At 35.6% G+C, this 16388-nt stretch overlaps 1 protein-coding gene across 1 annotated transcript; it reads right to left on the bottom strand.

Annotated features, from left to right (window-relative positions):
• Positions 1 to 221: 221 nt before the first annotated feature.
• Positions 222 to 15172, bottom strand: SLC25A31 (solute carrier family 25 member 31). Its single transcript, XM_070756630.1, has 6 exons — positions 14834 to 15172; positions 12220 to 12347; positions 9511 to 9628; positions 7704 to 7858; positions 4579 to 4704; positions 222 to 1561 (listed from the first exon to the last, which is right to left on the bottom strand). Exons 1-6 carry the CDS (start codon positions 15048 to 15050, stop codon positions 1361 to 1363), a joined length of 945 nt encoding a protein of 314 aa, XP_070612731.1. The 5' UTR covers positions 15051 to 15172; the 3' UTR covers positions 222 to 1360.
• Positions 15173 to 16388: the final 1216 nt, after the last annotated feature.

Here is a 16388-nt window from a genome sequence, read left to right as displayed (position 1 = left end):
AAGGACTCTTTTCTGGCAGATGTCTTGTCAAATCTGATTTTATTTATCTATTCTATTAATAACTAAGCTAATTTTTTCCAGATATTTACTTCTAAAAAATCTGATGCAGAAATTAATAAAATTATTTTCTTAAATGGGTATCATCAATAGATTTTTTTACTCTTACTTTACCAGGGTCAGTTTAAATATGCTTGTAGTTTTAAAACTTAGAGGTTCAGTTAACTACTTAAATGATGTTCTTTATTATTTTCATAACATCTTCTGAATCCCTTTTTTCTGAGATCAGCATCAATGGACATTAAGAAAGATGCTATTGAAAAGATGACTATGGTTACACAAAAATCAATCTTTCTTTTCAGATTACAGTATATCTGCTCAGAAATATTTTTTTTAGCATAGGTGAAATACATTTTTTTCAATAGCCTTACAGATTTGTAAGGCTATTTTTAAATTTTCATGTGTGATTTTTAAATTTTAATATTCTCTTTCTCTCTCTTGTTCTGATTTACTGTCTTTTTTTTCTGTTATTACATTTTATTGCTTTCTGTTGTAAATCACCTTGTGGGTATCTGACAAAAGGTACACTGATGCTTTTCTTTCATTTCTACAATTTATATCCTCTGAACGGTATCATTGAAAAACAACAGTTTTAGATATTATAATCTTTACTAACTGTTTTACACTGATGACTTTTACTACACAAAGTTAATTTATTGCTTTGGAAAGACATAGTAATTGATTCCTTTACCTGAATATGCCATTTTTTGCTTCAATACACATTCTCCCCCGCCCTCCCCCATTCTGTGATACTGGAAAAGGTTAAGGAAAACTGTCTCCTAGCAAGAAACTTCTATTATTACTTTGCTGCAGAATATTACAGTATATTCATTTCAATATGCTCTTAATTCAAACTAATGAACAAAATAATCTGTCTAAATTTTCTTTAGCTTTGCCTGGAAAGCTCTTATTCCTTACTAATAAAAAAAGTTTAAACCCAGAGTAAACCACTGGGTTTGGCTTGGAGCAAATTGGATTCCAATCCAAACTCATTTATCAATTATGATACACAATTTTGGCTAGGCAATTCAGTGTTACTCCCTCTTCCTCCCAAAGAATTGCTTATTTTCAAGACAAAATCCAGGAATCTTGATTTTGAAGATAAAGATAAGGACTCAAGAAAAAGACTGGAAAGGGAAATAATAGGCAAAAGCCTTTTGAAAGTAAAAACTAAGTAAATGTAACTTTTAAATTGCTTTAAAATCATAACAGTAAATACTACTGACTTCTTACAATTAATAAACCAATATTCAAAACAATAAGACTTTTATCTCTACATGTGCAATGTAAGTAAAATGTGGTTTTACTCAGATGATCGGCCTAGTGAAGGATCAATATGAAGGAATTCCTTGATTTTGTCATAAAGGACTAGTACTAAGGCGCCACCTGTCCCACGAAGAACATTTGAAAAAGCTCCACGAAAAAAGGCACGTATTCCTTCCTGGCCATATATCTTGACAAAGCAGTCAATGGTTCCTTTATATTGGCGTTCGGTCTCTCCACTCTGAATTCAAAAACATTCAAATATAATCAATGTTAATGCAAGTCATATACAGTTGATACAGTATATACTAAATAATTATTCTGTAATATTTTTAACCATATTATAGGTATACTACCTACTGCTAAGAACTTAATGAGGAAATGCTGTATGTATTTTTCTGACCATAAGACACACTGGTGTATAACACGCATCAAGATTTCAGAGAAGTAAGAAAAAAAAAAGATTGTTGTGTTCCGTGGCTCTGCAAGCCTCCCAAACTCTCTGCATGCCATTTTGCAAAAATGAAGACATTTTTGCCTTCCCCCAGCCCCCAGGAGTACTCTGCAGACCTTCCAAACCCTCTGTACACCCCATTTTCTGCAAAGACAGACCTGTTTTTCATCTATTTTTGCAAAACATGGGGTACATTTGGGAAGCCTGCAGAATGCTCTTGGGGGAAAGTAAAAACATCCCCTTTTTGGCAAAAAATAGCTCACTTTTCACCCATTTTTTGCAAAAATGGGGTGCACAGTGGATTTGGGAAGCTTGCAGAGTGCTCCTGGGGGCTGGGGGAAGGCAAAAATTGCCCTGTTTTTGGGGAAAAAATGAGTGTGCAAAGGGTTTAGGAAGCCTGCAGAATGCTCCTAGAGACTGGGGAAAGACAAAAATGCCCAATTTTTGCGCATTTTTCACAAACAACAGGGGACTACCTTCCACCAGCCCCCAGGAGACTCTGCGGGCATCCCAAACCCTCTGCGCACCCCAATTTTGTGAAAAATGGGCCCATTGGGTGGGGCTTCAGGAGGCCAAAAATGGCTGTATTCAATTGTATAAGATGCACCAACATTTCTACCCTCTTTTTGGGGAGGTGGAAGGTACATCTTATACTCTAAAAATATGGTAATAGTTTTAAAATGTCTGGTTTTAGTGCAAGATCCTTTAGTGAATTATCACTCTGAAGTTTCTCATTATCAGTAAATATCAGTCTGAGACTGATTGATTTAATTTTAGATTCTCCTGAATTTATATTGAGAGGGGATATAAATGCAATAATTTGAGGAGCTGCCACAGAGAAGAGGGAGTCAAGCTATTTTCCAAAAAATCAGAAGGCAATACAAGAACAAGTGGACAAAAACTAATTAAGGAAAGAAAAAACCAAGAAAGGAGTAATTTCCTAATGGTGAGAACAATCAACCAGTGAAATGGCTTGCATTCAGAACTCGGGGGTGCCCCTAGTAGAAGCTCTTAGGAAGAGCCATTTGTCTGAAATGGTATAGACTCTTCTGCTTGAGCAGGGAATTGCAATAGATGACTTCCAGCTTCCTTTCAATTCTGTCATTCTATGTTCTATGATTTTGCCCCAAATGATTATAATTCTTCAATGTATATTTAGATGTTTTAAACGTTGGCTCTGTAGTAAATTAATAATAATAATAATGATAATAATAATAATAATAAACTGAAAGAGACAGTTGTGGTTCTTTTTTCTTTTACAAAAACAGATTTCAACAAAAAAAAAAATCATTCACCCAATGAATGAATGTGTGATGGATGATGTTATGAATCTGTTGTTAACTTTTAATTATGGGGATCTTAATCTGTAAATTTTATTTAGATTTCTACATGTTGTAAGCCGTCCTGAGTCTCAGGAGAAGGGCAGCATATAAATCAAATCAAATCAATAAAATCAAATCAAATCATAGACAGACAGACAGACAGATAGACAGACAGATAATAAAATTGGTTATTACCTAAAAAGCCCTATTTGGCTCAGGACCAGACTATTTACGGGACCGTCTCTTGCCGCATACCTCCCAGAGACCAATAAGAGCACACAGAGTTGGCCTCCCCCGGGTCCCGTCAACTAAGCAATGCAGGTTGGCGGGGCCGTGGGAGGGAGCCTTCTCTGTTGCCCCCCGGCTCTATGGAATCAACTCCCACCGTTGTCCATACTGCTTCCACCCTGCTGGCCTTCTGCAAGGCCACAAAGAGCAGGCTTTGCTAGCAGGATTGCGCGGGGGGGGGGGCAAGAATTAACAAATATCATGGTCAAATTGGATGAATGTTTAGTATGCATGTTGTTGGGATTGGTGAATTTATGGGGTTTTTGATTAGGGTTTTATATTTTTTTAGATTTTAAATTTGACTTCTTTTTTATTGTTTTGTATTTACATAGTTGTTATAAGCTGCCCTGAGTCCTTAATAAATAAATAAATAAATAAATAAATAAATAAATAAATAAATAAATAAATAAATAAATAGTATTATTTGCTAATATTTACTTCTATTGCTTTGATTCCAACATTGGTGATTTTAAAAAAATCTAATTGCCAAAATAATTAGATATAACACATGATAGAAAATCATATTTATCACACGGCGCAGGAGGAAGTGAACCAGCAGCGAGGTAAGTTAAAACCCACCCCTGGTATAGGCCAATGTGTATGTCTTACACAGAGGCTACTTAGTAACAGATTATTTCCTTGCAGGAGGTTCCAGAATCTCTGTAGATGTAGAAAAGATTCCTGCTAAGATCCTGAACAACTGTTGCTCAAATAAATAGACAATACTGATTTAGATAGACCAATTCAAAGATGGGTTCCTACCAGTGCGGGTTAGGGTTAATAAGGCTTAGGGTTAGGTCTGATAGTAGCCCGCAGATGATGCAATTTTGGGCAAACAGCTCAGGTGCTGTTTTTGCCGGTCCGTGCACACCACCATCTTTTTTTCTAATTTATGGTGATTTTTCAGCTCTCTGAGCATGCACAGAAGTTAAATCATCCCTCTGTGCATGCGCAGAAGCAAACTCATGCTAAGGGACGCTCACACTCCTGAAACATTGTGATGCGCATGCAGCGCACAGGTAGGAAAAGGTAAGAGGAACCCACCCCTGGGCCAATGGCTTTATTCGGCATTATATTTTAATATCATGTTTTCTGATTAAAGAAGAGAGAGATGAAACAAATAATATGAGAACAGAATGATATAGCCCTGACAGTCACAAAGACATTCACATATTTTCTGGATGAATGGCTTACCTGCATCATCATACGTCTTCTGACAGTGTCAAATGGATAGGAGAGTATCCCAGAAAATACTGTCACCACTTGAGCAATTGCAAAAGATACAAGGAATGGTGTTTCTTTCGGATTTGGTAGCATTCCCTAAGAAGGGAAAATTTAATCATTGGCTTGTATTCAAATATTTAAATTTAAGCATTAATTCATTCACATAGAAAAATTTTCTACCTGTTCAGAATATTTTGATGAATCATTTTACATTATTGAAGTAATTTAAAATATTTTTCATTTTACGATTTAAGATGTCAGACAAATTAAACAGGAACAGTGTTTCATATGAAAAACTAAGATGCAATATAGCTAGATGTCCAGATGGTGAACTGTGGTTCACTTGTGATCAATGTTCTGTCTAATTTTTTTCGGTGTGGGCAGAAAAATATAGTGTCTGCGCAGCAGTCCCTTTGGGACTGGGCAGCCCAGAAATCTAAATAAATAGATGGATGGATGGATGGATAGATGATAGATAGATAGATAGGTAGATAGATAGATAGATAGATATTCATGCCTGAGTGCCTGATTTTTTTTCACAGATGTCACCCAAGACAACTTGTTGCGTAATTATTTGGGGCTTGGTGCTGGGGGTAGAATATGTTATTCTGAGCATATGTCCCACTATGTTATTCTGTTATTTTATATTTCAGTTAATATCATTATCCTCTTATAAATCCAGAGAGGCCGTCAAGCCTACCCCTTCTTCTTTACATTCTTCTTAAAAGAAACAAAAAACCCTTATACAACTTTTTCCTAATTAATAGGAAAACAAATTCCTTTCTTTTTTATTAAAATAAAATAATAATAAAACAAAAACAAAATCTATTACAATTAAAACTAAAACAACCAGTAAAACCAAAAACAAAACTATTAATAAATCCATGCTTAAAAATCTTCATTTCTTAAATATTTATCATAGTATTATAGTAATCTAATAATACTATGAAAATCTATCTGAACACCAATGCTTCAATTAATATATTTCCATATTTACTTTTCTATAATTTCATTCAATATTTCCAAGCTCAATTAATTTTCAGGCATTTACTATTATTAACTTTCATTAATCTTCTACATTTCCAAGTATATTTTAAATTCATAATGCAAACTCATAAAATCATACAGTACATATTATAAACCCCTTATTTATCATATGTATCTTCCATTAATTTTACCTATGTAATTCTATATAGTTCTAAAATTCTAATCCAATTTTACGAATTAATACATCCTAATATTAAACAACACCTAAATATATCTTTTACCAATATACCATAGTCAATCCATATTTAATAATTAATCATCCCTCCTCAAATTTTTACCACTGTTCTCATTTCTGGGTACCTCTCCTGTCTCTCCCCCTTTTCTCTCTCATTTCTCCCCACTTCCTCCCTTTTTCGTTCATTCCTTCCCCCTCTCACTTCTCCTCTCTTTTTCCATCCCTGTCTCCTCTCCCCTTTGTGTGTGTGTGTGTGTGTGTGTGTGTGTGAACTCTTGAACCAGTTCCAAAAACCAGGTGAGGGCTGGGGTTTTTTTCTCTGTTATTGGAAGATGCTAATCTTTATTTGACAATCTACCTTTGTCAAATAAAGATTTAACAAAAACTGCAAACCATGAAATAATATCCTTACTTGGCAAAATAATGCTTATGATTGTTCAACATAGCTTAGACCATATACACAAAGGGAAATACAGTGATACCTTGTCTTACAAACTTAATTGGTTCCGGGACAAGGTTCTTAAGGTGAAAAGTTTGTAAGATGAAACAATGTTTCCCATAGGAATCAATGGAAAAGAGATTAATGCGTGCAAGCCCAAAATTCACCCCTTTTGCCAGCCGAAGCGCCCGTTTTTGCGCTGTTGGGATTCCCCTGAGGCTCCCCTCCATGGGAAACCCCACCTCCAGATTTCTGTGTTTTTGCGCTGCTGCAGGGGAATCCCAGCATTGCAAAAACAAGTGCTTCGCTGGCAAAAGAAGTCCGGAGGTGGGGTTTCACAGCGAAGGGAGCATCAGTGAAATTGCAGCATCGCAAAAACACCGAAGTCCTCGAAACACTTCCGTTGCCAGCGAAGCGCCCATTTTTGTGCTGCTGGGATTCCCCTGCAGCATCACAAAAACACGGAAGTCCGGAGGTGGGGTTTCCCATGGAGGGGAGCCTCGGGGGAATCCCAGCAGCGCAAAAACGGGCGCTTCGCTGGCAACAGAAGTCCAGAGGCGGGGCATCCCAGCAGCGGCGGTGGGTTTGTAAGGTGAAAATAGTTTGGAAGAAGAGGCAAAAAAATCTTAAACCCCGGGTTTGTATCTCGAAAAGTTTGTATGATGAGGCGTTTGTAAGACGAGGTATCACTGTATCAGAAATTCAAGCTGCTTTTAGAAAAGCCTGAGGAGCATGGTACATTAGGTCTGGTGTCAGGCCAAAGCCATCATTTTGAGTTAGAGATTTTGGCCTGCTACAAGTAGAAAAGTACTGAGGGAATTGGGGAGGGGTGGTTGCATGAGGGAGAAAGATACTAGCCACAACAAATTTGGCACCAAGCGGAAGTAGAGGGGAGGATCATGGACGTTGAGAGAATTGGAGTGATCCATGTGATGAACCTGTGGGTGTGGAGACGAGGGATGAACCTTAAATATACTTAGGAAAAGTATTGGGTTGACTACAATTCGTAACCAAGATGGCTCGGTTAATAAATTGGAACTTGGAAGAAGGCCAAGATTTGGACTATAATTTATTTCACTGATGTTATTTGGAATGCTGACAACCAGTGTATGTACCTTGAATAAGTGAAAAAGCCAAGGAAAACTGAAAAAGTAGTCAACAATTAATAGTTATCATTTATAGAAAGATTTTCAGATGTGCCAACTATAATATATCAAGCTATTGAATTATCTTAGGAAATAGGAATTTATAATGTCATGTAGAAGTTATATATAAGACAGAAAGCTACAGCCCAGGACCATGGTGGAAAAGAATGACTCCAGGAGGGCAAAGCAATGAAATAACGCTGCATATTTTACATAAATTATCATATAAATCATGTATAGCATATCAAAATAATGGTTTTTTTTTTTTTTAAATGTTCAAAAACCTTACCTTTATCGTGTCATAACATCCGAAATAAGATGCTCGATATACAATAATTCCCTGTACTGAAACACTAAATCCTTGGTATAGACCAGTAATTCCATCTTTTCTAGCAATTTTAACAATACAGTCAGCTAGACCTGAGAACTGTCTCTCAGCGGGACCTTAAAAATAAAGTTTAAAAAAGCAAATTTTCAAAAACGTGTTAAAATATTTCAAGCATAAGTAAAAACAAAAGATCCCTAGTAGTCATTTTGTAAATTATGTCTGGACTAATTGCCAAATCTGATGAGAAATCAAGAGTCAAATTTGTAGATGAATCAAGTAACTATTTTATTTGGTCAATTTGTGGTTTGTTTATTCCATCTATTCTGCCAATTTCCAGAAGAAACATATTGAGCACAAAAACAAATCAGAGGTAATTCAGAATTTATTTATTTATTTAATCCAATTTCAATGCCACCAACTTTAGGGTAGTTTATAGAAAGAAAGAATACATACAAAAAGAATACCACCAAGCCTTAAACCAACCCAAACTAAATCAAACCAGTCTCAATAATCACTCTACAATTAGTCAATCCCATTTATTTTTCAGATATCCAAAATGAAAACAAGTCATAAAAGAAATTCAAATCAGTTACCCCCAAATTAATCAGGTTTTTTTTTCTTAGAATGAGTTAGCGTGCCATGGTAAACCAAAAACAAATATCCTGTGATATTTTTACATGATGTGTAAATGAGTAAACTTTGGATAGTAAGTACAGTGATACCTTGTCTTACAAACGCCTCGTCATACAAACTTTTCGAGATACAAACCCGGGGTTTAAGATTTTTTTGCCTCTTCTTACAAACTATTTTCACCTTACAAACCCACCGCCGCCGCTGGGATGCCCGCCTCCGGACTTCGGTTGCCAGCGAAGGACCCGTTTTTGCGCTGCTGGGATTCCCCTGAAGCTCCCCTCCATGGGAAACCCCACCTCCAGACTTCCGTGTTTTTGTGATGCTGCAGGGGAATCCCAGCAGCGCAAAAACGGGCGCTTCGCTGGCAATGGAAGTCCAGAGGTGGGGTTTCCCAGCGAGGGGAGCCTCAGTGAAATCGTAGCATTGCAAAAACACAGAGGTCTGGAGGTGGGGTTTCAAAGACTTCAGTGTTTTTGTGATGCTGCGATTTCACTGATGCTCCCTTCGCTGGGAAACACCTCCTCCTGACTTCCGTTGCCAGCGAAGCACTCGTTTTTGCAATGCTGGCATTCCCCTGCAGCATTGCAAAAACACAGAAGTTCGGAGGTGGGGTTTCCCATGGAGGGGAGCCTCAGGGGAATCCCAGCAGCGCAAAAATGGCCACTTCGGCTGGCAAAAGGGGTGAATTTTGGGCTTGCACGCATTAATCACTTTTCCATTGATTCCTATGGGAAACATTGTTTCGTCTTACAAACATTTCACCTTAAGAACCTCGTCCCAGAACCAATTAAGTTTGTAAGACAAGGTATCACTGTATCTTTCATTTTCAAAGTGACTGGCACAAAGTCATTCAGATTAAATATAGTAAATAGATTGTTCCATAGAATCTCCAAGTCCAGAGCAATTTTCCACAAAACTGAATAGTGGGGAAACATATTAAACAAATGGCATAGTTGTGAACTTCTTAAAGATATCTAATGGTTGTTGAAAAAAGTAAAAGCTAAATGTACTTTATCTAATTCAAACTTTAAAATATCAAGTTTTGATTATTTCTTCAGTATTGATAGTATAGCATATAGAAACTAAATAGCCAGGTGACACATATTTAAAATATGTTTAACATGTAGTACCTTACCTTTGCCAATGTCAGCACCCAATCGAGTTCGTGCAAAGTCTAATGGATATACTACACATAGTGAAGTAGCCCCAGCTGCTCCACCAGCAGCCAGATTTGAAACGAACCATCTCATAAACTGTAATAGAAATAGTGTGCTTGGTTCAAAATCGATATTGCATTCAAGACTTTTTTTGCTGATGAATATCTCAAGTATTGTAAACTAATGACGAGATGACACTGATTTTATGTATGATCAAATTCAAATAAAAGCAAATGCCTGTGTTTTAGGGAGTTTGGGTGGCAAAATTACTAATTATATATACGGTACTCACAAATTCATAATATCCTTTTCAATAGTGCCCAAAATAATCAAAATTATTTTTTCTTTAAAAATAATCAAAATTATTTTCTCTTTAAAAATAATCAAAATTATTTTCTCTTTAAAAATAATCAAAATTATTTTCTCTTTAAAAATAATCAAAATTATTTTCTCTTTAAAAATAATCAAAATTATTTTCTCTTTAAAAATAATCAAAATTATTTTCTCTTTAAAAATAATCAAAATTATTTTCTCTTTAAAAATAATCAAAATTATTTTCTCTTTAAAAATAATCAAAATTATTTTCTCTTTAAAAATAATCAAAATTATTTTCTCTTTATAGTAATTGTGCCCAAAATAATTTTGATTGTAAATATCAGAGGTTCTACCTGGGATACATTTTCTTTTAAAGAAACCACCCTGAATATGTGTTAAAGTGTAACCTAGTTTCTTACATGTTTTGAAGTATTCTGGATTAACTTCTTTGAAAAGTACTGCATTTACAATTTTAGATTCAAGCGTATGTTTCGTTTATACTGTTAAACAAGGCAACTCTTATTTAATTCAAATGTGGGTGATAGTTTTCTAATTATTCATATCTTTTGTTAAAATACATCTTCCAGTGGTTTTATTTATGCATTGAAGCTTAGTTATTTTAGCTTTCGTTCATTATACTCCATTACATTATGGAGTAAATGGCAAGATTTACTGAGCTTGGCTGATCTCAAAAGCTAAGCAGTGTAGGCTCTTTCTGTACTTAGATCTGATATAAAGGGAAAATTAAGGGCTGCAGATTAGCCCAGAAATCAAAAAACCATTTTGTAAAAAGTTAATGATAAATTGCTTCTATGTTTTTGCCAAAAAAATCAGCACGGGCATGTTCATATATAAGCATCAAGAGTCCTGTTCACTGGAAAGATCCAAAGGCATGTTAAGAAAAGTATCATATTCTCTTAATTAATTTTAATTTAATTTAATTTAATTTTAATTTAAGAATTAATTTGTCTCAAGTTGACAGAAGATGAATATGTATATAAAATATTGAAGATTAAATAAGATCATTTGCAAGTGCTCATAAATAAAAGAACCTTAAATATGAAATAAGTATTTGCAAATTCAGAAGTTATTAAAATAAACGTATAGACAAATTGCCAAATGAGCAAATTTTTAAAAAGCAAATTATTTTCCACTATTATACTGCACAATTGTACAGTAGATTAAAAACTATTTTATTATTACTTCCTAGGGAACGAAATGATGTTAATTCTTCAGTGCCTTTTAGAAATATATTCATTTAAACATTTACAGATTGAAAAAAACATTGTATGGGAGCAAAAGTCAATAATCTATATTAATGCAGACATTTATTTTAAAGTGTCCTTCATTCAAGTGATTGATCCATCAGGTTTCAAACAATTAGATTATGCTGAACTTTGTTTGCTTAATATAACCTGGCCAATGCTAATACTTTTAGATACATTTAGACTATAGTTGATGGAATTTACAACCTTGGCTGGGAAGATAGGTGTCATAGCCTAAAACATTTAAGTTATGAGACTACATAAGACTGAGGTTCTGATTCCTTTTTTTTTTGGTGAATATTCATATACACACTGTCTCACAAATTTACTTCCTTCATTTTCAAGTGGTCAGCAAATATGCTATCTGGGATTTCTAGCTTGCTGACATTTCAACACATATAGAAAGGATAAAGTAGAGCATTGCTGCCTTAATACAATAGGTATTAGAACACTGGAAAAAAATAAAACCAACATATTATTGGATCTTAAGTGGGGGCACTAGAAGTAATAAGATTCAACATTTCCTTAAATATTTTGCATTTTTATGCAAAGCTCAATGGTTTGAATTCTAAACAACATTCCACAAAAAGAAGCTGGGGTCAAATCCAGTGGAGGATCCTGCTGATGATAGGAATAAAACAAATTTTCAATTATTCTTCTTTCTTACTATGTCTCTTTTCTAGTTTCAAAGGATTCTTCAATTAAAAAAGCCATATAAAGTACATACAGGTGAAACAAGAAAAATTGGAATATCGTGCAAAAGTTCATTTATTTCAGTAAGGCAACTCAAAAGGTGAAATTACTATGAGAGACTCATTACATGCACAGCAAGATAGTTCAAGCCATGATTTGTCATAATGGTGATGATTATGGGGTATTCTAATTTTTCAAGTTTTACCTGTACATAATTTTTTCCTGGTGGCTATGACTCATATGTATTAGTCAACTCAGGAGATACTTACACCAATAAGAGTCAAAAAACAAATCCCAGCCAATGTCTTCTACGCAATGTCCATAACCATCAAAAAGAAACCCATATTTCCAGTATTTCTTAAGATTAAAACAAAGGAAAACTTTTGGAATAAACCTTTATTAAATCAGACTTACCTGTGTATCTTTATCAACGCCAGACATGAATATCTGCTTGTATTTGTCCTTAAAGGCAAAGTTTAGGGCTTGAGTTGGGAAATATCGAATAACATTGGCAAGATTGCCACGCCAGAAACTTAAAAATCCTAGGAATAAAAGATTTTAAAATATATATGGTCCTTCATTTTAAATAGTTTAAAATTGCAGGACTATACTGTACTTTATTACTGAAACTTTTTCAATTTATTACAAGTTTAAACATTTGAAATAAATTGAAAACATTTTTAAAATTAAGTTACTACTGAATAAGTTTAAAATTTATATTGTTTTCAAAGACTGCTTAACTTTTGAATTACAGGTTATTCTAATCTTAACTATTTGATAACTATGCAGTGGAAGCTTAGGTCTAGGGCTGAGATCAGAAATGGCAACAAAATTAATTGATAATTTGTTGAGATCTATTTTGTGCTGTTCTCAGGGTCATTCCATTCTTACTATATATTTAAGATATGTAACAGTTTATTTGAACTGCAAAATGGGTGGCAGATACAGAAAATTTGATAATAATGTAATAAATATACAATATCAAAAGACAATAATCAATTGCCTAATAATTTTAAAATAGAACTCAAGACTTTTATATATAAGGTCCATTTTATTTACAGCAAAACCTGCCATTACAACATGGTATAGTTCACAACATGGTATAGTTCAGTGATGGTGAACCTTTTTTTTCTTGGGTGCCGAAAGAGGTGTGCACTATTGTGCATGTGTGAGTGCCCACACCCATAATTCAATACCTGGGTAGGGCAAAAACAGCTTCCCCCACCCCTCAGAGGCCCTCTGGAGGCCTGTTTCCCAACTTCTGGTGGGCCCAGTAGGCTCGCATTTCACTCTCCCCAGGTTCCAAAGGCTTCCCTGGAGCCAAGTTAGGGCAAAGTTGCCCTCCCCCATCCCCCAGGAGGCTCTCTGGAAGGCAAAAATGCCGTCCCAGAGCCTCTGTGCGAGGCAAAAATCAGCATACACATGCATATTGGAGTTGAGCTAGGGCAACGGCTCATGTGCCAGCAGATATGGCTCTGCCTGCCACCTGTGGCACCCGTGCCAGTGGTTTGCCATCACTGGTATAGTTCTTAATATAGCTCTCAAAAAGTATATTTCCAAAATATGAACAATTTCTGGAGTACTAGTTTTGAACAGTACAGCCTACTATTGTACTTTATCCCATGAGTCTACCAAGAGCTTCCATGTAGTTCTCAATGTTAGGAAGCCCTAAACTTGTTTAAATATAAGCACAAATTTGGTAAAGGCCTGGACACAGTAAGGATTAAATATTTATAATGAAGCCAGTTCTTTGTGATGATATTCATATAGTTATCAGTAGCTGATTTTACTAAGCTTAGAGCATGATGGCCCGTTGACTACTGGAGATCCATGAGAAAATTTTGGTGGTCTACAGAAAAAAATATTTGCATTTTTTATATTGCATTAAACCAGGGGTTCTCAATCTATGGCCCCTGGGCTGAATATATGCAATGCACATTTGTGTTATTGTAGTCTTCACCTTCGGTGTCTTTTTCTGTGGGTCAGATGGAGGCAGAAATTTCAAATTGGGGTCTGTTTCAACCTCCTAATGTGGGGATTTGGGTGAAGGCTGGAGGGAAGTGCCACTGGTGACGAAGAGCCAGAGTGTTTTGTTCCAATGGGACTGCATCATGCCTGAAACTTGCTGACCATTTCAGTCCGCTGAACATCCATGAGCTGGTACTTGGCCTTGCACTATTTGCAGGTTTTTCAGCAAATCAGCAATCAATCCCATGTATTCATGGCAAAGATTCAATTGAAAACTAGCAGGTAATCTTAGGATTTATTTAGAATTGTTTCAATAAGACCACTATGTTTAAAGAATTCAAAATAACCCATCACCTCTAGGCTGATTATTATATTGCAGTTTGGAGAAATGGAATTAAGTGTAAGTGTAGGTAACCTAGATTTTGCTAGATGTTTTTACTATAATATTCACCCTCCCTGTTCAGAGATTGGGTGTTGTATAAAAGACATTCCAATGCCAACTACCTAATGGGCATCTACTGTAAATACTACAATCCCTGCAAGTCCTACTTACATAGCCAGTAGTAAAGGGTTCTGCTAAATTGCAGCTCAAAAGATGCCTTGTGGAGAGATGGTGACAAATAAATTTAATAAATAATAACACATCTAAAAGAAAACTAAATCCCTTTAACTTATTGTGTTCATGGGAGAGAAAGATTTAAAATAGGGATTTTGGCCACAAAATCCCCCCAGAGATTCATACTACTTCCACTCTCCTTGCCTTTCGTAAGAGTCTGAAGACATTACAGGCCTGTGGACATTAGTCATCAGCCCCTGCAGATGAATGGAAGGTATGTTTGGTTTATTAGAATAAGAGTGACTGGTTTTTTTAAAAAATAAATTGGGGTTTTAGATTGTTGGTTTTATTTTAAAAATTGGATTTAGGATATTTTGTATTGTTCTTTTGTATGTTGTAAGCTGCCCTGATTCCCTGGAGAGAGGCAGCATATAAATCCAACAAATAAACAAACAAACAAATAAATAAATAACTTTGAAAGAATTATTTTTGGGGCTAACATACCTTGCTCTCGAGGAATACGAACAAGGCAATCTATCAGGCCTTTATATTGCTGGTCTGCACGGATTTGCTTGGATGAGGCCTGAACTTGGAGCAGGAGCTTCACCCTTTCAATGGGTGCTACTGTTGTTTTGGAAATAGCAGCGGCCACCCCACCTATCATGAGGTCCTTCCCAAATGAGACAGGATCAAAGAGCTGCTGCCCTTCAGCAGCCTCCATGATGTCAGTTGGGTAGAAAGAAAGATGTTGGTGGAACTTGGGCCTGCAAGCAGCATCACCCAGCACCAGGCAACACTTCTAACTGTCACTGCTCAGAAAGAGCTAATGGAGTTCCCCTCCCCTCCTTCATTCTCAAGTCACATGATGCAGAGGCATCCAATCACAGCAACCACCCGGCCTTCTCCTTTAAAAGGAAAGGGTGGAGGCTTTTGAAGATGGAGCTAAATTCAGAATAGGGAGCTGAGGCCTACAAGGAAGAAAGTCTGCAAGAAAGACCTTTCACCTTAGTTAATGCAGCCAACAGTTATGAAGGTTTTTCAATATCCATCCACATTCCGCATTAAAAATGTAAATTCAGCTGACTAAAAAAGTACAAGGCAGACATCAATTAATTTAAGCAAGAAAATATAGACTACCACTTCTGTTCCCTCCCACACTGAATACTTGAATTAACAATTATAGTGTCAATTATAGAATAGAATAGAATTTTATTGGCCAAGTGTGATTGGACACACAAGGAATTTGTCTTGGTGCATATGCTCTCAGCGTACATCAAATAAAATATACATTTGTCAAGAATCATGTGGTACAACACTTAATGATTGTCGTAGGGGTCAAATAAGCAATGAAGAAGCAATATTAATAAAAATCTTAGGATATAAGCAACAAGTTACAGTCATACAGTCAACATGGGAGGAAATGGGTGATAGGAATGATGAGAAAAACTAGTAGAAGTGCAGATTTAGTAGAAAGTCTGACAGTGTTGAGGGAATTGTTTAGTAAAGTGATGGCGTTCGGAAAAAAACTGTTCTTGTGTCTAGTTGTCTTGGTGTGCAGTGCTAGAGTATGTAACATCACTATTTGTCATTTGTACATTACCAACCCCAAAGGAGTCAACATAATTTGTAGTATAATAAAATACAAAAAAATATAAATATATATTTGAAACAAAACAAAAATAATGATCAAAATAAAAGCTTTCCAACAGGGCAGTTTGACTAGTTCACACCCCATACAATTAAATGGTACTGCCCTCCTCATGGTCAAAAGATTAAGGTAAATAGATAAGCAAAGCAAATGCCTACAGGAAAATAGTGAATAACAGAATATAAACTATTTGCATACCACCCAGTCACAGAAAACATATACAGTAAACAGAAATAACAATTTGAGAAACCCGATTCCAAAAGACAATGACAAAGGGAAAGAAATGAGGCAGCCCATTATCACATTTTTGGTGATTTTGGTGAGATATCAGCCATCTAAAAAATAATAATACAAAAAAATAGCAATGCTATTTTTATACTAATTGTACCTCAGAGGCTAATGGTTCATATT

This window comes from Erythrolamprus reginae, chromosome 7 (genome assembly GCF_031021105.1).
Source record: "Erythrolamprus reginae isolate rEryReg1 chromosome 7, rEryReg1.hap1, whole genome shotgun sequence".
Classification (NCBI taxonomy): Eukaryota; Metazoa; Chordata; class Lepidosauria; order Squamata; family Dipsadidae; genus Erythrolamprus; species Erythrolamprus reginae.
The sequence above is the reverse complement of the archived record's forward strand: the minus strand, read 5'-3'. Positions and strand labels throughout refer to the sequence as shown.